Here is a 22230-nt window from a genome sequence, read left to right as displayed (position 1 = left end):
GCTTCCAGGGTCTTCACACTCGCACTTCCTTCGGCCTGGAACCCTCTCCCTGGATCCTTGCAGAGCCTGCTGCCAACCTCGTTCGTGGTCTCCACTCCAGTCGGTTTATCAGCCAGGCATCCTGAGGCATCCGCTCCAATATTGCATTCCTTCATCCTGGTTAACATTTTTTTTAAAGGATTTATCATCATTTGACTAATCACAAATTTCTCATCTCTCTCCCCTCCTGTAGAACATAGAAAGCAAGAGGCATGTTTGTTTGGTCCATTGCTATATTTCATAAAACATACTTTAACTCTGGTGTCGAATGTAGATGTGTTTTATAAATTGTCAATTACTGTTGTCTCTTCCTTTTCTCTTCCTCTTCCTTCTTCATCCTTTCTTCTCACCCTTTCCCCTCTTTCTCCTTCTTCTCCCAGGAAAGAGCTAAAGATGCCTCAGCCCACTGACAGTCACTCAGAAAGCTTGGATCTAGGAAATGTCTTTTTAGGTCTTCAACCTTCAGAAATAAAGCAGGAAAGTGCAGTTGCTTTTTGTTGTCTTGAGTTACAGTGATTTGTGCTCATGTCTGTCTCCCCCACCGGCCAGACACTGAGCTCCTCGAGGTCTCGTCTGACTGTCCTGGAGCCCCTCCAGCATGAGGGCTGGTGCTCAGCTGGGCCCCCCGCCCTCCGGTCTTCTTTCCCCTCTTCCCTGATCCCTCCGTTCTTCCTCTCCCTTCCTTTCTTTCTTCCATCCTTGCCTCCTTTTACCTTTCCTCCTTCCCTTTTCTTTTCCTTCCATTTTTCATCACAGCCAATTTTGTCCCAGTGAGGGTCTAAGGCAGCCTCCCCGGTTAGCTGCTCCCTTCTCTGTGATTCACTTGGGTAAAAGCCCTGACGTTTCCTGTGGGACAGGCCTGTTTCCTGAAGGTTCAGATGGTCATGATTTCACATGCTTACTCCATCAGAAGGTACAGAAGTGCCTAGTGGCCACCTGAAAACTATCTGCTATTTATGTTGACACATTTGCGTTGTAGATGTTGACCCTGACAGGTTATAAGCAGGTTATGAGTTTATAAAAATTTTGTATATTTGAGTGTTTACTCAACTGTTAAAATTTAATTTTAAAAGCTTTACAATGTGTAATATTATAACATATCACCTATTAAAATTTGTTTCAAAGTAATCTTTTCATGATATTCAAATAGTACAGAAGAGCTCATGAAGAAAGGCTTTGATCCCTTACTCCAGTCCCCTCCCCAGAGGATTTTTCTTCTACTGGTTATTTTTGGAACTTTATTTGGTGCGCTGAGACCTCGATTTCATCAGCTTTATATAGTGTCTCTTGACTGCTCACTTCCCATGCTTTTCCTTCCCTTCTCCACTTGCCACCTTCTGTCAGCTGTACTTTTACACTGTCAAGTTAATTAACATTCTGACATTTTGCAGTTACACCAAGTCCATCAGTTTTCCTTAGGTTGACTCTAAAAGTTGCAAACCAACAAACAGCATTCATTTTTATGGCTATGTAAATGTGCAAGTGTCATTCAGTGTCAAGCTAGGTAGTGTGCCAGGGTTGTATTTCATTCTCTAAGGACCCTGGGCCATTCAAGAGAGAATATGCCTCACATCAAGGGCCCACAGATTCCCTTTTCTTTTAATCCATCAACTGCCTAACATTGGGGAAAAAATAAAATATTTAAATGTATACGGCTATTAAAATATATATTTAAACATTTAAAATATATACTATTTTAAATGTATGTATACTATTAAAATACATATATAACATTTAAACATATACAAACAGGGCTTCCCTGGTGGCGCAGTGGTTGAGAGTCCGCCTGCCGATGCAGGGGACACGGGTTCGTGCCCCGGTCCGGGAGGATCCCACATGCCGCGGAGCGGCTGGGCCCGTGAGCCATGGCCGCTGAGCCTGCGCGTCCGGAGCCTGTGCTCCGCAACGGGAGAGGCCACAACAGTGAGAGGCCCCGCGTACCGCAAAAAAAACCCAACCAAACAAATAAACAAAAAAAAATATACAAACAGGAATTTCTTGGTTTTTGTTATTCCTGGAGATTATAATTGCTTTTTTTCTATCATCATTTGCCCTCATCATGTCCTCAAATTTTTTCAAGTTTGATGTTATGTTTTTATTCCTATCATTTTTAATTGCATTATTTTTTTCCCAGAGACCCTCCTTCAGGCCTCTTTGTCTTAGTCGCACGTGAACTAGTTGTTCTTTAGTTCTTTTGTATGGCTGTTATTGCTGCGCTTCCCTTCACAGTCCTCGATGCTCGGACTGTTTTCTTTCCTTTTTTTTTTTTTTTTAGTCACACTTATTGAAGTTTAATTTTATCCAATAAAATTCACGCTTTAAAAAAATTATTTATTTATTTTCGGCTGCATTGGGTCTTCGTTGCTGCGTGCGGGCTTTTCTCAGTTGCGTCCAGCGGAGGCTGCTCTTCTCTGCGGAGCGTGGGCTTCTCACTGTAGTGGCTTCTCCTATTGCGGAGCACGGGCTCTAGGTGTGCATGCTTCAGTAGTTGTGGCACATGGGCTCAGTAGTTGTGGCTTGTGGGCTCTAGAGTGCAGGCTCAGTAGCTGTGGCTCACGGGCTTAGTTGCTCCACGGCACGTGGGATCTTCCCCGACCAGGGCTCGAACCTGTGTCCCCTGCATTGGCAGGCGGACTCTCAACCACTGCACCACCAGGGAAGTCCCTTGGCATATCCTAATTGCTAGCATCACTCCTCTTGTGCTTTGGGACCATTATTAAGTATAAGGGTTGCTTGAACACAAGCACTGTGACACCACCACAATCAATCTAATAACAGCTGGCCACTTGTTGACTGACAGGCAGGATATGCTGGACAAAGGGATGGTTCACGTTCTGAGCTGGACAGAGCTGTAGGGCATGAGATCTCATCATGCTTTAGAACGGTGCATGATTTAAAAATGTATGAATTGTTTATTTCTGGAATTTTCCATTTAATATGTTCGGACCTCAGTTGACTGCAGGTAAATAAAACTGCAGAAAGCGAAACCGTGGATAAGGTAGGCAAGACTACTGTTCTCTCACGGAACCACCACGATCCAGGGCGAGAACTTGCCTAGCATCTTAGAACTTCCCTGTGCCCCTGGCAGCCAGTGATCTGGTTTCTGTCCCTATAGTTTTTACCTATCTCCAAATGTCATAAAAATGGAATCCTATAATATTTTTGTATCTGGTTCCTTTTACTTAGCATAAAGCTTTTGACATTTATCTTTGCTGATGCCTGTGTCAGTAGTTCATTCCTTTTTATTGCCAAGTAGTGTTTGATTATATGGATGGATCACAATTTGTCCCTTCACCAATTGATGGAAACCTGGGTTTCCAGTTTGGGGAAATTGAGAATTTCCATATTGAGAACTGCCATAAACATGCACACAGTTTTTTGTGTGTACAAATGAAATGTTTGCTTTAGTGAGATTGCTGGGTCATTTCGTGAAGTGTATGCTTAACATTAAAAGAAACTGTGAAACTGCTCTCCCAAATGGCGCTACCATTTTGCATTCCCAGCTGTGAGGTATGAAAGCTCTGAAATGCCTTACTCCTTAGTCAGACCCCACTGCCAACCCCCAAACTGGCGCTGTCTCCCCCCACTGCCTCAGTGGGTCACCCACTCCCTGGGGTGCTTTTAAAACTCCTTTGACTAGTGTGTGACTGTCCCACCAGTTCTTCTGAAGATTGTTCCAGAGGGTAGGATGGGAGGGATGGGGAGAAACTTGGAGGTAGAAGGAAGGAAAAAACGTTGCCATTGAGCAAGATGGTAATGTGGTGTGGTCCCTGAGGTCAGATTTAGTGACCTTTCCTTGACGTGGTGCATCTTCCATGTGGGCATGTTTTAGGAATGTGATTTGGAGCAGATTCCAATTAGAATTAAACACATGCGTGGAAGGGCCACATGTGGCTGCCTATGGCTCAGTGGCTTAGATCCTGTGGGGGTCTTCAGGGAGGACTTGTCCCACTCCCCAGGTCTCCTCTTCCAGGGCCTTACCTCATTGACCCCAGGCACAGTCAGGGTCAGGCCTTTCTCAGGCCACCTCAGGGCATCTGACTCCCAAAACCCTAAGCACAAAGCTGGTGGCCAGAGAAGCTTCGAGGGTGAGCCAAAACCAGTGTTGACTCTTGCTGTCACCTAGGAATACTTGCAGATGGGGGTATTAAGACAGAGTTGTTTTTATCTTGGTTAGGGATTTTTTCCATGGACAGTCTTTGTAATAAACACCCTCCTTTGTCAGATTGAATGTCTAAATGAATCTCATGTCGTTAGGTGTTTTTACTTAAGGCAGCTGGTCAGGCACCCTTTTGGCTCTGGGCGTGCTGATTTTGAGGTGCCTGTGGGAGGGCAAGGGAGGTGTGGCCAGGAGGTGGCTGAATATCCTGGTCTAGAGTCAGGAGAGAAACTTGGGCTGGACATGGGCATGTGGTGGAAGCCGTGGTGGTGTGTGTGATCTTCCAGGAAGGGATGCAGATGTAGAGAATATGGAAGACGACCCTGGTGGGGCTTGGGGGACATGTGTCAGAAAAGAACAAAGCAACTGGAAAATACACTGCGAATGGGGGGCCCGAGAGGCGTCAAGACAACCAAGAGAACACAGAGCTGAGGGGCAAGGACAGAGAACAGAAAATATGCAGAGAGTTTGCCTCACCAGAGAAGGAGGTGGCCAGGGAAGCGGGTTGAAACAGGGAGAACCGACAACCCTTTCAGGCGGCAGGGAGGTCTAGAAAAGATGGCTTTTGTTATTACTATCGTGGTTATTGTTGTCACCACCATTATTATTATTAATGGGAGAGGCTTTTGCACATTAAAATCCTAGCAAGGGGGCTTCCCTGGTGGCGCAGTGGTTGAGAGTCTGCCTGCCGATGCAGGGGACACGGGTTTGTGCTCGGGTCTGGGAAGATCCCACATGCCGCGGAGCGGCTTGGCCCGTGAGCCATGGCCACTGAGCCTGCGTGTCCGGAGCCTGGCTTGTGCAACAGGAGAGGCCACAACAGTGAGAAGCCCGCGTACCACAAAAAAAAAAAAAAAAAAAAATCCTAGCAGGAAAGAAAGTGGAGAGGAAGAGGTTGAAGATACAGGGACCAGAGAGGGCATCAGAGCAAGGCCTCTGAGCAGGGAGGGGGAGGGAGCCAGGAGGAGAGCGGGTCCTGAGCGGACAGGACCTCTCTTCCACTAAAGCCTGAGGAAGGGAGAGAAGGCAGGTAAATTTGTTTATTTAGTGGCAGAAAGTTTCTCCCCGATGAACCCAGGGAACAGCCACATGATGGAGAAAAGGTCCCAGAAGAAGCTGGCAAGGACTGTACAGGCTCTTACTGCCCTTTCACATCCAGTGGACCTCAGCAGACAGCTCAGAGCCAAGGACAGCCTGGGCGAGATCAGGGCCCCAGCGCGCCCCAGGGCAGCCACAGGGCTGGCTCTACAGCACGCAGGGCTACCAAGGCCTTACCAGCCTCAGCGCAGCCCCTTGTCTCCCTTATAGAACCAGCCCCGTCTCCTCTGGTCAATTTTAACTTAATTACACTCAAATCTGTTCTGTAACATGGACCTTTTTTAGGTAATAGTGGCTGGAGGAGTGTTGTTCTATTACTTCACGTTTTCCAAACCCACTTCACACAGATGGCATCTCATATTCCTATAAGGCCAAACACAGAAGAGGAATACTGCCAAGGAGGCTGGGCTTGGGACGTGTTTTAGTGCAGTTAGAATGGCCTTATTTCTTTGGACATCTTGATAAATCTTTCTGCACTGGATTTGGGAGATTTCAACACTGAGGAATGTTCATGCCCTGTCCATTCAACAAATGAATCTGCTGTGAGCCAGGCCTGTGCCCTGCATGTCACCTCCTTTGTCAGGCTTTATCTCTCTTGGTCTCCGCCACAATTCTGTGGAGTTAGTCTCAGCATCCCTGTTTTCATCAGCGATGCAACTGATGCCAAGAGAGCGGTCACCCAGGAAGTGAGTGACAGGGTTGGGATTCAGAGCAAGGAAAGGACCCTTTCCATTTTATCAAGGAACCTCTCAAACATAGTGTTTTACTCTGTTGAAGTTTTCATTTTAAAGATTTTTTTTTTGATGTGGACCATTTTTTGGAAAGTCTTTATAGAATTTGTTATAATGTTGCTTCTGTTTTGGTCTTTTGGCCGTGAGGCACATGAGATCTTAGCTGTATTGGTGGGACCCTCACCCCCTGTGTTGGAAGGCGAAGTCTTAACTACTGGACCACCAAGGAAGTCCCAAAGTTTTAATTTTAAATGTGACATGTATTCCAGTGCAAAAGGGTCCTTAGGGAATTGTCAAACGCCAAGAACTGTACATGCAGTTTTTAAATCAGGGTCTTAGAAATATTCAAATCAAACAAATTTGGGGCAGATGTATTAAGTACCTGCTTTGGTTCTTGCCTGAATGACATCAGCAGAATGAAAGAGAAATAATAATCGATTTTGTTAATATTTCAAGACAGCGACAAGAGTGTGTGGGGAAGAAAGAAGGGAGTGTTTGGATTTAAGGCCGTGTCTGACAGCAGCGTGACCCTGGAAAGAGGAGGGTGGGTAATAACATTTATCAAGTGATTGTTACATGCCAGGTCCTCTGTGTGAGCTTTAATCTTACCTGTTCTAAAGAGCTTCACGGGTAAATATATTATCAGACCCATTTAAGGTGAGAAAATTGAGGTTCTGAGAAGATACACATCACGCAGCTAGTGTGTGGAGGGTGGGCTCTGACCTGGCTCGGTCTGTAAGATCCACACTGCTCCCTTTGAGGATGCCTTCCTAAGTTACTTACAGTGTGGAAATAGACCCAAACTCTGAATTAAATGAACCCTTACACACGTGTACCGTCCCTGCCCCCCACACTTACGGATGTGTGTATAACTTCTGCTGTTTATTAAAGAATTCAGGGAAAAACAAAGGGAGCAACTACCAGCCAGAAACTGGGCAACAACCATGTCCCAGTCCTTGAACATCAGTTTTAGAAATTCTCTTTTATATCCGATTATAACACATACATTTCCAGGGCTGGCTTTGGAATCCGTAGGGGAGAGAGGCTCTTGTCCTCACAGTTACCTTTCGAAAGGGCAGTAATATACATTTGCCGACTGCATATGTTCTAAAGGTGGGGTGGAGTAGGAGTCAATGGAACTGACTTTGTAGGTCAAATATACGCTAGAAAAGAAACTCGGATACACACATCGAGGAGAATCATGGTAAACAGGCAAACTCTACAGCTCAAAGAGATTCACGTCTACTTGTGAAAAGAAGTGGAGCCAGAGCGTTCATTCAAGGTGATGACTATAGGACTCAGCCCTCTTCTGTATTAAAACGGATGTGGTGAGAATTACATGAGATAACAAGTGAGGCTCCCTGTCCGGTACCGACACAATGGGGGATTCTTGGTAAATGGTAGCATTAGTTAATATCATTGTCATTACCATGACTTGGGGTCTAAATTGTGAGGGTGAGAAGGACTTGGCAGGGTCAAGGATGTCTGCTGTATTTTTTCATATGGGTGACTGGGAGGACAATGGTGCCATTTATAGAAGTGAGGCCTCCAGGAAGAGGAGCTGTGTTTCTTAGCTCCTGGCTGGTTCCCAAGCGTTCTCAAGTCCAGGTCATTCACCTTGAATCCGGAGCTGCCCATTGCCTGCAGCCGGCTTCCCACAGGCGCGTGCCGGTGACTTCAGTTGGGTCCTGAGATGCATTTGAAGGGCACGGCACTTCAGGCCTAACTGCTCAGTTTGTCTTTGGCCATTCCCACAGCACCCCCTGACTTCCTGGTAGACCCCTGATCTGTGTCTGTTCCGGCTGGTAGGCAGCCGACCCTCACTAAAGCCCTTATAAAAGTTCCAGGTGTGGGGCAAAAAATAATGTCATTAATAATACAGAGGCTGGATATGAGTTAGAAGGAAGCCTTGTAACTGAGGGGTAGAGAACTTTCCTTCCCTGCATTCTCTCTGCCAGGGGTCACCAAGGCACAAGCTGGCAAAGCTGGGCATTTAGTTAATGGCTTTTCCTTCATCCTTTTATCTACTTCCCCCAGGTAATCTCATTAGATTGCTCCCATTTCCTCCCTTGGAGAGGAACCAGCCTCACTGTTAGGTAACATTTAGGTCATTTGACTCTTCAAATTATAAGGCTAAATCTGCTAGAAAAGAAGAGACTACGCTCCTGAAGAAGATATTAAGGCAACCTGTCTTTCTGCCCCCTTTTGTTTATATGAGAGATGGCGGTGGGGGGGGGCAACTTCAGGAAAGAATCTGAGGTCATTCCAGAAGCTTCTCTGATCGCTTGGCCCAGGACGTCCCCTGGTTCCAGGAATGGAGGATGTCACTTGGTCAATGAAATCTGAGCATCTTCAGCCAGATTTTAATTTTAAGGTAGCCCTGGGGTATGATCCTGCTCAATATAACATTATACCCTCTCGCAGACAATTTGCATTAAGAAAGGGCTTCTGGTCCCGGGGAGCTGGCAGAGTGGCAGTGGCGGGGTTGAGAATAATTTGGCATAGAAGTCCTGGGAGATGTGGCCGGGGTTATGGAGAAAAGTGTCCTGCTTCTCACCCTCACCTCTGGGGGTCCCAGGATACACCTCCACCTAGAGACCCAGCCCTCTTCTCCAGAGGAGGAGGAGAATCTCTCCCACCCTGGGAGGACATAGATGGCCAGTGCTTCAGTCCTTCCCCATCTCTGTGTCCACATTCCAGTTAGATGCCCTGCTGTATTTGCATCCCCATTGGAATCACTGTTGAAATTGACTTTGTGCTTCCCAGGAACTAGCCAGCTGTGGATGGAGTAAGAAGGAGAAACATAGTCTCGCTCCCAACGTCGTGGCCTTTACCCGGAGGTTTAACCAGGTAAGAATGCCGCTTGCATGTGCCTGTGCAGATAGCGCTCTGTTGTCCCCCATGGGCTGGGAGCCCCTCCAGGCTTCAGTCTCAGGCACCTGGCCCCAGGTCCAAACTCCTCTTCCTAAGCCCCCACTTCATCTGTGCTTTTTCACACAGCGGGGGGAATTGAACACCTCTTTTCTGTGTTTAAATCATTTCGGTGGCTTCCAATTCCACTTAAGCTAGGGTTCGGGCACCTTAATGTGCCCTACAAGGTCCTGCGTGGTGGGTCTGGCTTCTGTCCACCTCTCCAGCCTCATCTCTTGTCTGTCCCCCCACTCTGTGGGCTTTGGCCATCCTGGCCTCCCGCCTCTTTCCTGCTGCATCACATCTTGGTCTCATCAGAGCCCCATTCGTGCTGTCCTCCCTGTTCAGCTCCCAACCAGATCTCAGTGGGAATGTCACTCTCTCTAGGAGCCTCCCATGAATCTCAGCCTGTATAAGGTCTCCCTGTCATATGTCTCCTCAGTGCACCTGTACTTCTCCATGTGGTCCTTTCCCCATCTGTCCTCATTCTGTGTAACTCTTTAGTCTCCATCTTCCTTGGCCGTCTATGGGCTTCACGAGGGCAGGAACCATGTCTATCTTGTTCATCACTGTGTCCCCCACCACCTTGCCCTATGTCAGGCATATAATAGACCTTCAGTAAATATATGTAGAATGAATGAATGAGGTACTCAGGAAACACTTCTTGAATTGAATTTCTTTGAATTTCTGATGGCCTGGTCACTGGCCGCATGCATGCTACTACAAACCGACTTGGTCCAATCAGAACCTTTGCTCCAGGTAGGAAGCGCTGCATCCCCACCTAAAGGAATGATATCAGGGACTTGGACCAAGTAAGTGGGGTAGGCTTCTGACTGCTCAGACAGACCTGCCAGAACATGATCTTCAGTAGAAAGTACCCTGCAAGACCCCTTTGAACAAACCAAAGCTCCAAATGGGGCTGTTGACAGCTTTTCCTCTTTCTTCTTGCTTTTCTGGTTTCAGATGAGGACAGTGGCCTCGAGGTTGCACAGTGTACGTGACTGGGGCTCTGGGTGTTGGGCCTGGGTTCCCTTTGGGCCTTCCCTCCAGCTGGGCCGTCCCGCTGGGAAATGCCGGGTCCTGCGCATTGCCGTTACTCAGCTCTCTCCAGGCTTCTCCAGCCCTGGCTGGTTACCGCTCCAAGCATAGTGAGAGACTCAGAGAGGCGCCAGCTTGTGTTCTGATGATCAAGGCCAGAGTTCACATTATTGTTGTTTTCTGAGATACAACAGGAACTAAGGAAGGCCTAGCCACATCTGTGGTAGGGACTGTACACCCTTTGTTTTGAAAAGAGAAATACTGAAGCCTTCTTTTTTTTCTTCTTTATTTTCAAAATCTTTTCCTTTTCAACTGAGCTTAGTCTTTTAAAAAAACCAGATGTGTACACAGTATCAGGGGATTCATAGTTTCCTTAGCAAAACTATTTGGCTGGGAGCCAGCTCAGTCCCACCTCTGATCAGCTACAGAGCTCCCGGAGGAGGGCCACTGGCGGCTCTGATGTAATCTGCTTTGCACGTGGAGGCCAGGTCAGCTTGGCAAAGGGCAGTGCAGCTTGTTCTGTGAACAATTGTATTGTGTCCAGCTCAGACCAAGTGGGTGAAATGAGCCAGAAGTAAAGCTGCATTCTCACAGAATGCTCTGAGAAATGGTCTCCCTGCTGGCCTGTGAGCCACTTAGAGAGCAGTTCCTGGACACAGCCCTGGTAGCTCTGGTTTGAAAACTGGCCAGTGGCCAGTCCATCAGCCGCTGGGGCTGCTTTCCGTGAGATGAACTGATTGGCGTCTCTTCCTGGCAGACTTTCATGTGTGACAGCAAAGCTGCTCATCAGACTCCAGATAAAGGCGAGCAGGTCCCTTACCTTTCTGAGCCTGTTTCCTTTATCTGTGAATGAGAATGATAATAGTACTCACTGTGCACAGTTGTTATGAAAATGAAATGAAATGATATAGGTAGAGCTCTTAGCGCTGTGTCTGTATGTAGTAGGCATCCAAACATTTTTTCGTGAAGAAAGGGAAGATTAGTTGATTGGAAGGAGGTTGCGAGGGAATCTGAGGCTCCCTGTGGCCAAACCAAAAATCCAGCAGCCAAGTGTTCTGGTCGGCCTCTGAGGACGTGCCTGCTTCTCCATGGGACCTGAGTCCCTTGGGATTTGTTTATAGAGTGGCTGAGATGGAAGAGCTTGGCTAGGTTCCCTAAGGGTCTGTTATGGGCCAGGCTTGTGTCTTGGCCCCAGGGAGTTCACCATAAAGCCAGAAGTTCTCAGTCTTTTTCCGATCACGGGTTCTTTTGGGAATCTGACAATATCACATATGAACCTGCCCTCAGATAAATACATAGATATATACATTTCCATTTAATCTGAGTGGGTTTGCTGCCTCCCCTGCCCACTGCCCCCCAAAGTCTGTACATGAACACTTTAGAGGTCTGTGGACAGCAGGCTGAGGAGCTGTGGTCGCATGGAATCAAACAGACCTGAGTTTGCACCTTAGCTCTACAACTTGTTGCCTGTATGATCTTGGGTTGTCTTTCAGCCTCTGACCTTCCTCATTTATAAAATAGGAAGAATTGTTTCAAGTGAGTTTTGAAGATTAAATGAGAATCATGGATGTAGAGGGTTTAGCTCAGCACTTGACATATAGTAAACAAGTAATATTAGCCTTAAAAAGGGTGGTAGTGTAGTGGGAGCTACAAGCTGAAAGGAAGGTTAGCCTTGGGCCTAAGTGCTGGCGGTGGGATTGAGATTGTGTCCTGAAGATGAAGAATTAGGAAGAGACAGAGGGGGAATTCGGATGACTTGGTTCCAGTCCAGGCTCTGCTGCTAACCTGTTCTGAGGCCTTAGGCAAGTCCAAGTCTAGGTCTCAGGACCCTTATGTATTAGCAGAGATTGGACCAGGCAAAGGTTCCCAACACTTTGCCCTGGAGGACTGCTTTAACGTTTCTCATGGACTCATATATATATATATATATATATATATATATATATATATATATACACATACACGTACGTAGTTCTTAATGACTGAAACCCCAGCTCAAACTCGCCTTACTGGCTTATGTAACAATGTCCAGGGAGAGACTAGACTTCATGTTTTGCTTGGATGGCGCTGCTCTCTCCACCTGGAGGTCCCTGGAGACGTTCAGGGAGGTGGTTTCTCTGTGCTGGCTCCCCTCAGGCGGCCCCTTCCTCTGTGGTTCCAAGATGGCTGCCAACAGCTCACTGTGAGGGCAATTCCTGCAGAAAAGACCTTCCTCTTCTTCAGTAGCTCCGTTTGATGTCCTGGAACAGAGACTCTGGGGTTGATGGCCCTGGCTTGAGCCCCATCCTGCGCTTCGTGATCTCATCACCCTGACCAGGAAACAGGAGGCTCTGGCTGGCCAGGTCTCAGAAACAGGCCTTCCCTTGGAGGTAGGGTAGGGGGCCAAGGCCGCAGGGACTGAGATGGGAGGACTGGCAGTTCCTCAGGGAAAGTTGGTGCTTGGACAGGAAGAGGCTGAGGGATGGCCAGAACCGCCCGCAGACCCTCTTCCCTCTTGCACTCTTCCATCCAGCTCTCAGCTTTCTCCCCTGATCAATCTGCTGATACCCCATGCATGCGTCATTAGCCTAGTCACCGAATATTCCTGATCCCTCTTGGCTTTAATCGAGACTATTTAAAAAACAGTTATTGAGCACTTAGGCCCAACTTCCTGAGTTAGATACTGTGCTAAGCATTTAACCTGCATCATCTAATTCTGTTTTCACAAAACCCACTGAGGCCGATATTTTAAACCCATTTTATGGATGAGGACGCTGAGGTTCTGGAAAGTGAAGTAACTTGCTCAAAGCCACATAAGCTGGTGAGTTTCCTTGCTTAGGGCCCCCCCCCATTTTTCTGAACATGACTCCAGTAGAATCCCCTGTTCTTCCAGACTTCATTTATCACAGGGCTGGGAGGCAGTGTTAGCATTTTCCCTTCCAAATGCTACCTCCAAACAATTATTCTTTCCTCGTTGTATAAACCCTCTTTCATTTGAGGCTCATTACTTCTGGTTATATTCATTTATTTATTTACTAGACATTGACTGCACATGGTACCGGGCTCTGTGCTAGGTTCAGGGGGTCAGCAGTAAACTGGATGTAGCCCTTGCCATCATTAGCTCATAGTCTGGTGGGGGAGACAGACGTGATGGAGGGGATTACAATCCAGGGGAATCAGTGCTAGGGTGGGAAAACCAGAGGAGAGGTGTGGGCAGTAGGAAGGGAGGCCAGGAGACTGGATTGGAGTCTGTCCCATTAATCTAGGTGAACGACAGAGATGTAGAGTGGCCGGGCTCAAGAGAATATTAAGAAACCGAATGATAGCACTGGGTGATTTTTTGGATTTGGAGGGAGATGACAGGGAGGCGCAAAGCAGGCCCCGCTTTGGTCCTTGGCAGTGGCACTCTTTGAGGTGGTGAGTGCAGAGGAGGAGGAGCAGTTGTGAGAGGGGAGATGACGGAGAGGAGAGAGGTCTGGGCGTGTGAGCTCAACCATGCAGCAGGTAATTGGGTATTTGCGTCTGGGAGTCAGGGGATAGATCCAGCTTGAAGATGCAGATATTGCAGTCACCTGCATTCGAAGCCGCAGGAGTAGATGAGATTGCCCAGGGAGCAACAGAGGCCCACGTGAGAGCCTTAGGGCTTATGGGAAGGGCAGAGGAGAAGGGGCTGAGAAAGAGCAGCCTGGGCACGAGAAGAACACCCAGAAAGGCTGGTGTCTTGGAAATCAGTGTCTCAAGGATAACGGGATGCTACAGAATGGGTCATTTAAAAGGACTAAAAAAAGAGTCTTTTATGTTTAGCAGCATGGCGGTGCTAGGCTCAGCAGGAGCTGTTTTGCGGGGGTGTGAAATGGAAGCTGGGCTGTAGCAGCTTGAGCGGTAGATGTGAGGAAATGGAGAGAGCAGGTGTAGGCGATGCTTGAACAGTGGCTCTAAGGAGAAAGATGAGAAGAAGGGGGTAGCTGGAGGGGTTGAAGACGTTCAGGGAGGTGTTAATATTCCTCTTTTCTTTTCAGCAGAAAGAGCCTTGGGGGTGTACATATTTTGAATGGAAAGAGCCAGTACACCGGGAAAAATTAAAGATGAGGAGAGAGAGGGAATACATAATGAAGTGAAGTCCCAGCGAAGGTGGGAGAGGCCGAGGCCTGGGACCTCTTCATCGTAAAAGGCGAGTCTGCAGAAAGGAAAGATACAGACACAGGTCTGCTTGCAGGTGTGGTGCAAGAAGGTTCACAGCTCCTCTTTCCTCAGTGAAATAGGAGGTGAAGGCGGGGAAGCAGGAGGAAAGCTTGAGGGGTTTGGGGGGAGCTTGAAAAAACCACTCCAGGGGAAAGAGAAGGTTGACTATGGAAATATAGGAAGACTTGTGGGCAGAGCCGCTGGAAATAGAGGTTGTGGCTTTTAAAGTAGCCCCAGGGCATGAGGGTCGCTGGTTTTCTCTAGTTGCACTTTGCAGCCTAAAGAGAGGGGCACAGGAAGGCAAGTGGTTGGATCCATCCATGATGAGCAAAGCAGATTTTTTGAAGGACCATGGGGCAAGGGACCTAAAAGTACTGGCTAAGAAGGGGCTGAAGTGACAAATGATAGGGGATCCATCTGCTCAAGAGGAAAAGGGCCACCAAGGACTCCAAGGCGTGGTGAGAGGGAAGGATGGGCACAGCAGTGGGGCGGGGGTCAAGGAGCAGGTGAGGATTAGAAGGTTAAAGGTTGCGGCCCGAGACTGGAACTTCAGGTTTCTGATGCAGCGCAGTCCTGGGTAATTTGGAGAAGGGGGTGACTGGAGTGATAGGTGTGTAACAGTTGCTGAAATGACCATGGTCGTTCACAGTGATGTTGATGTTACCCAAGGAATAAGGCAGGGTTTGCTATGGAGAGGAAGGCAGTGGTCCAGATTCTGATCTGCTTGCTATCGCTAAAGTTTTACCTTTCCAGAATGTAAAAAAAAAAAAAAAAAAAAAAAAAAAAAAAAAAAAAGGGACTCATATATATGTAGCCTTTTCTGACTGTCTTTTCACTTAGCCATATGCATTTAAGATTCATCCATGTCTTTATATGGCTTGATGGCTTTTTTATGAGTACTGCTCATTGTATGGATTTACTAGTCTATCCATTCACCTTCTGAAGGACTTACAGTTTTTGATGATTATGAGTAAAACTGCTATAAACATATGCATGCTGGGTTTTTTTTGGTGTGGACATAAGACTTCAAATAAACTGGGTAAATATCTAGGAGTACAGTTGCTGGATCACGTCTGTACCATTTTGCATTCCCACCAGCAAAGAGTGAAAGTTTGTGTTGCTTCAGGAAGAAATAAAATTGTCTTTATTCACAGATGACATGATGGTCTATACAGAAAATCTCAAAGAAATCTATTTTTAAAGCTCCTGGAACTAATAAGGGAGTATAGCAAGGTTGCAGGGCACAAGATCAATATATGAAAGCTTCCCTATATACCAGCAATGAAGAATTGGAACTTGAAATTTTTTAAAAAAACACCATTTACAGTAGAACACACATACTCGAGAAATACTTAGGTATAACTCTAACAAAGTATGTACAGGTTCTGTATGTGGAAAACTATAAAACACTGATGAAAGAAATCAAAGTAGATTGAAATAGAGAGGTATTCCATCTTCATGTATTAGAAGACTCATTATTAAGATGTCAGTTCTTCACAGCTTGTTCTATAGATTCAATTCAATCCTAATTGAAATCCCAGCAAGCTGTTTTATAAATATCAGCAAACTGATTCTAAAGTTTATATGGAAAAGGCTAAAGATGTAGGATAACCAGCACAATACTGAAAAAGAATGAAGTTGGAGGACTCACTCTACCTGATTTCAAGACTGATTGTAAAGCTATAATAATCAAGACAGCTTGGTATTGGCAAAAGAATAGATGACCAGGATTATGAAACAGAACAGAGAGCCCAGAAATAGACCCAGACAAATATAGTCAACTGACCTTTGACAAATGCATGAGGGCATTCAGTGGAGAAAGAGTAATTTCTTCAACAAATGGTGCTGGAACAATTGGAACTGTTTTTGTGTACGTGAAAAAATGAACCTAGACACAAGAGTTTAGGCCTTTCATAAAAATTAACTCAAAATTGATCACAGACCTAAATGTAAAAGACAAAACTATAAAACTTTTAAAAGAAAACGCAGAAGAAAACCCTACATGACCTTTGGTGATGAGTTATTAGATATAACACCAAAGCACAATCCATGAAGGAAAAAATTGGTAAGTTGGACTTCATTAAAATTAAAATCTTCTATTCTGCAAAAGACATTTTTAAGAGAATTAAAAGACAAAGCACAGACTGCAAAACACATATCTGATAAAAGACTTGAATCCAAAGTATATTCTTAATACTTAACAATAAGAAAACAACCCAGTTAGGGACTTCCCTGGCGGTCCAGTGGTTATGACTTTGCCTTCCAATGCAGGGGGTACAGATTTGATCCTTGGTCTGGGAGCTAAGATCCCACATGCCTTGTGGCCAGAAAAAACAAAACATAAAACAGAAGCAATATTGTAACAAATTCAATAAAGACCTTAAAAATGGTCCACATCAAAAAAAAAAAAAAATCTTGAAAAAAGAAAACAACCCAATTAAAAAACAGGCCAGGGACTTCCCTAGTGGTGCAGTGGTTAAGAATCCACCTGCCAATGCAGGGGACATGGGTTCGATCCCTGGTCCAGGAAGATCCCACATGCTACGGAGCAACTAAGCCCATGCACCACAACTACTGAGCCTGTGCTCTAGAGTCTACGAGCCACAACTACTGAGCCCGAACGCTGCAACTACTGAGCCGACACGCTGCAACTACTGAAGCCCGCGCACCTAGAGCCTGTGCTCTGCAACAAGAGAAGCCACCCCAATGAGAAGCCCATGCACTGCAATGAAGAGTAGCCCCGCTTGCCGCAACTAGAGAAAGCCCGCGCACAGCAACAAAGACCCAACACAGCCAAAAAAAAAAAAAAAAAAAAACAGGCCAAATATCTGAGTAAGTACTTTACCAAAAAGATGTAACCAAGGGCAAATAAACGTGAAAAGATGCTCAGCATTATTTGCCATCAGGGAAATGCAAACACTATGCACCTATTAGAATGGCTAAAAAACAAACAAAAAAACAACCCAAAACAAACAAACAAAAAACCTCATGAAACCTGACAATACCAATTGTTGGCAAGTAATTGGAGCAACACAAACTCTCATTTGTTGCTGGTGGGAATGAAAAATGGTGCGATCCAGCAATTGAACTCCTCAATATTTATCCAGTTCATTTGAAATCTTACATCTACACACATACACATATTCACACACACACACAGATACACAAATAGCACACAAATATTTATAGCAGCTTTATTTATAATAGTCAAATACTGAAAGTAACTAGGATGTCCTTCAATAGGTGAAAGGATAGGCAAACTGGTAAATTCATACAATGGAATAGTCTTCATTGGGAAAAAAAAAAGAATAAGCCATCAAGCCATATAAAGACATGGATGAATCTTAAATACATATTGCTAAGTGAAAGAAACCAGTCTGCAAAGGCAACATAAGTGTGATTACCTCCCCCATTTTTTTTTTGACGTTCTGGAAAATGCTGAAAAAAATTCTGGAAAGCTAAAATTATAGAGATGGTAAACAAATGAGTGGCTGCCAGAGGTGTGAGAAGGGGAGAGCTTTGAGTAGGTGAAGAACAGGGGATTTTTCAGGGTGGTGAAACTATTCCGTATGATACTATAATGTTGGATACATGCCACTGTGCATTTGTGAAAACCCTTAGAACTTTACAGCACTAAGAGTAAACCTCTTAGTGCTAACTATGCAAATTTTAATCATTGTGGAGATTAAGGGGTCCTAGGATGGAATGTAGAACATAACAAGTGAACCTAACTGGATTGTAAATGTATGAAACAACCTCCCTGAGAAGGGTGAGGGGAAAAGGTGCTGGCCTAAGTAACTTTGGAAATGAGGGAGCCTGAAAGACTAAAGACAAAAGGAACTGTATATAAGCACTGTACTCTGATCAAGTTGTTTCCCAAGGGCGGATGGGTAACAATTCTGGAGCCATTATGCATGAACACTGGAATTGAACAATTAAGGAAATGGGTGGCAGATGGTGGGACCCAGGTTTCTCTCACCTGTTGGAGTAGAAAGTTGTAGACAAGCAAGAGGAGGCTAGAGTGATCCATATGGTAATGGATTGGAGGTGGAGACATTAGTAGGAAGTCATATTTAGCTTAATATAGATACAGATGGTTACATATAGAAATATTTATAGGTATGTATATATACAAGAGTTAGGGTACACACACACACACACACACACACACACACACACACACACACTTCCTTGCTCTGCATCTGAGAGGACCTAGAAACAGTGATACCTAAGTAGCACGAGCACACATAGCTCCCAGATCTTGGTTTCTAATACCATTATCTAATAAAAGGAACCAGGGGGCACTTCCCTGCTGGTCCAGTGGGTAAGACTCTGTGTCCCAATGCAGGGGCCCAGGTTCGATCCCTGGTTGGATGCCTGGTCGGGGAACTAGATCCCACATGCATGCCACAGCTAAGAAGTCCGCATGCTGCAACGAAGATCCCGCATGCTGCAACTAAGACCCAGCTGGCGCAGCCAAAATAAATAAGTAAATAAATAAATAAAATATTTTTAAAAAAAGGAACCAAGGCTCCTTGGAGAAATGGCTGGTTTCGGAGTGGGACAAGAAATGTACAGGATGAGGCGGTAGCATCTTGTAGTTCCAGAAAGTAAGGAGGTGCTCATACAAACCAACCAAACAATGCTGGGGGCATGTCGAAGCCAGCTCTCAGTGGCCAAAGCTGGAACAATTTGAGTAAGGAAATAAATAACATAGTATTGGATCAAAACCCCAAAGTATCCATGAGTCCATTCTGATGTACACAAATGATGGAATAAATAAATGGGGGAGACTAGACAAACCTCCTATGCAGAAGAATTCCAAATAATCTATGTAGATATTTTGCCCTCAAGAAGGTGGAGCACAACTGCCTCCTTCCTTCCATAGCGACTTCCTTCCAAAGTTTGAGGTGATAGTATTATTTATGCAACCAGTTCCCTATTGATGGGCATATTCTTTTGCTTTATAAACAGTGCTTCAGTGAACCCTTGTATGTATATCACTCTACATTTCTGTATTTTTGTAAGATAAATATTCCAGGGAGAATATAACTTTTAACAGCTTGAAAGATGTATTCAAGTGGTTCTTCAAAATGGTCCTGTGAATTTATACCCCTGCAAACAGTGTATGAGTATCAGTTTCTCCACACTCTTGGCACACTGTATGACCCACAAAGGGGTAATGTATTCTCTTTAATATAAACCCCTTTTAGTAATCAAGAGTCAGAGGACAGGTGTCCCAATAGAAAGGTGGATGAAGGACCTGAACACGTACTTCACAGGCAAATAATACAAATGGCCTATAAATATTTGCAACAAAAAACTTAAAAAACGTGCAAAAATATGTTAACTGAGGAGTCATGAAAGAAATGTAAAATAGAAACAGTGAGACATTAGTTTGTCCACTAAGTTAGTAAAGAAAAAAAGAGCTGTAGTAACTGGTATTAGCCTGTTCCAATTTTTATGGATCAACAAATAAAACTTTTGGAAGCCAAGTTTTTAAATATATACTTTTGAAAAAAGGTACACATACTTTTATTCACTCTACCTTACAGGAATTTATCCTCAGACCTTAATTAAAAATGTATAAAGATATATGTATAAATATGTTCACCACAGCATTGTCTATCACAACAAAATAATTCGAAATAAGCTACCCAACAGTAGGAGTTTCCTTGATGAGGAGACATCCCTGAGATGAAATGCTTGGCAGCTGCTAAAAATATGTTGATGTTCTTACATATTTATAAAAATTCTTGTGATAGTATGATTAATATATACCAATTTAATTGAAAAAGAGAAACATGTTCTATGACTAGACAGACATATGTTCTGAGACATGACAAACATATGTTCCAAGAAGGACACATACCACAGTGTTTATCAGGGGTCTGTATGTGAGAACGAGCTTGCAAATGACTTCTGTCTCTTGTGCTTATCTCTGTCCCTTTGTTTTCTACATTAAGCTTCTCTTAAATTTTGTAGTTAAAAAACAATTAAAACAGTTTAAAACCATGCTGATTCTCCCTTTGTAATGTCTCTCTCCTCTGCCCCTTTCCTCCATCTCCTTCAACACTGCCCTCGCTCAGGCCTCCCGTCTCTCACTTAGACCATCGCCTCAGCTTCTTGATGGGTGTCCCTGCTCCTGCAGAAGGGTCTAGCCTGTCACTCCTGTGCTCAGAAGCCTCTGGAACTCTCCTTGTGCAGCATAGTGTCCCCTTGTTTCTCCAGACCCCCTTCCCTTCTAAGTTCAGCCTCCCTCCCGCCCCAACCCCACGGGGCACCTGCAACACCAGTCCTGTCCACCCGCTCAGCTCTCCCTGGTCTCCTCACCTGTTGAGGGTCTACCCATCTTTCAAGGCCCACCTCCTCTAGGAAGCCTTCTTTTCTCATTATCTCCCCCATACTCCAGTTCACTTGGTTTGAACTTGTTTGATGGCCATGATCACCAGCTGCCTTTTAATACAGTGATTTCTGGACTGACAGGTCTGGACTCGCAGTGCCTGGAGCACACAGTAAGGGCTTCGTGAAAGTCTGCTGAAGTGAACTGATCCAGAGTTGCCTCTGAACACCACCTGAGTCAACTCTGCCACGTTCCGTAATTATGCTTTAAATAGGTGTGATGTTTTTTGACACATAAGAATCTATTAAATTATACATATAAACTATCACACTTGAGATTTATGTGGCATAAAAGTGTGCATGTATTAAAATATAAGGTTTATGGGCATATCACCTAGAAAAAATCTTGCTATATGGAAAATCTTTCTTCCATAACTGGCTAGTAACATTTGAGTCTGAACTTAATTTTAGGCAATTCCTTGGAAAAAATGATTCTATGGAAACCCAGGCACGTCCTGGAGGCAACCACAGATAATTACACAGAGAAAACTTTTCTATAATATTCCTGCTTAATATAAGAAGCCAAATTTTGATTCTTGGTGATTTAATTTTTTCTTGTTTTCTCATTGAAAAGTGACAGTATTTCAGTAAAGGGAAGACATTTGGTTGCAGCAGTAAACATGCTTTGATAACTCTGGACTATCCTTAACTCTTTTAGTCTTTGTAAAATTTAGAGGTTTTAGATGCTTAGCCTTCCTTTTCATTCCACGTCTCCCCCATTCTCTGCCCATCTCTCCTCCTTTCTTTGCGGTGCTGTCATTGCACTCTTGGGCATCCGTGTTTCACATAGAGCTGTTGTTATAGTCATGAAACATAAACAGGAAAGCAAACCACTGCCCAGTGTTTCTCAGCATGAAGCTCCTCTTGTTTCATTGAGGCATCGTGTGAGTCAACTAGACACTGATGGATGACTTTCTTGTTCCCACCAAAGGACTCAGGGGCTCGAGGATGGTCAAGTGTGAGTGATATTCTGAACGAAAAGTACCAGTATATCCTTTTGGCATATGCTGTCTCCAGAAAAACATGCCCTTTTACCTGCATTGCTTTACAGAACTTTAAGAGATGTTTTTGTATCACTTAAATTATTGGGCAAACCTCTCCTAGAAAATGAAATTTGTTGTAATTGTGCAAATATAGGTGAGTCCTTCTTGTCTTGGGTCTGGCTGGAGATATGGATCTCATAGGTGGTACTGCCAGCATGCATATCCCTTTGTCTGGCCATTTGTCCATCCGTCCATCCATCCATCCATCCATCTCCCCATAACTGGGATCCTTCTGAGCAGAAATCCTGTCTGATACATCTCAAAATTTCCTGAAGCACCTTTAGGGAGACCCATATGTCGATGGAGGCCCACTAAGTCCCCTGGCTAATGATGGGAGTACTTATTTCTCACAGCACCACTATGCATATTGGAGAGCTGGTGCTGACGGCATGGGACCCACTTGTAGGGTTAGGTGTCATAAAGGAACCCTCAACCTCCTGCAACCCTAGGGTTTGCTCTGTCAGTCTCCCAACCTCTTAGAAATCCCATAGAAGTAGTGGGCGGGGTAACTTGGTTGGTCCGGCATTTAACAACTTTTCTGGTTGTGTGTGTGTGTGTGTGTGTGTGTGTGTGTCTGTGTGTGTGTGTGTGTGTGTGTGTGTGTGTGTGTGTGTGTGTGTCTGTGTGTGTGTGTGTCTGTGTCTGTGTG

At 45.0% G+C, this 22230-nt stretch overlaps 1 protein-coding gene across 5 annotated transcripts in view; it reads left to right on the top strand.

Annotated features, from left to right (window-relative positions):
* The window catches only part of RALGPS1 (Ral GEF with PH domain and SH3 binding motif 1), a 322342-nt gene that overhangs the window by 128493 nt on the left and 171619 nt on the right, over positions 1-22230 (top strand). For all 5 annotated transcript variants that reach the window (XM_060154324.1, XM_060154322.1, XM_060154323.1 and 2 more), the window contains one exon: positions 8794-8877. In XM_060154324.1, coding sequence (XP_060010307.1) covers positions 8794-8877 — 84 coding nt within the window. The remainder of the gene's footprint in view (positions 1-8793; positions 8878-22230) is intronic.

This window comes from Lagenorhynchus albirostris, chromosome 7 (genome assembly GCF_949774975.1).
Source record: "Lagenorhynchus albirostris chromosome 7, mLagAlb1.1, whole genome shotgun sequence".
Taxonomy (NCBI): Eukaryota; Metazoa; Chordata; class Mammalia; order Artiodactyla; family Delphinidae; genus Lagenorhynchus; species Lagenorhynchus albirostris.
This window is presented reverse-complemented; position numbering and strand designations above follow the sequence as displayed.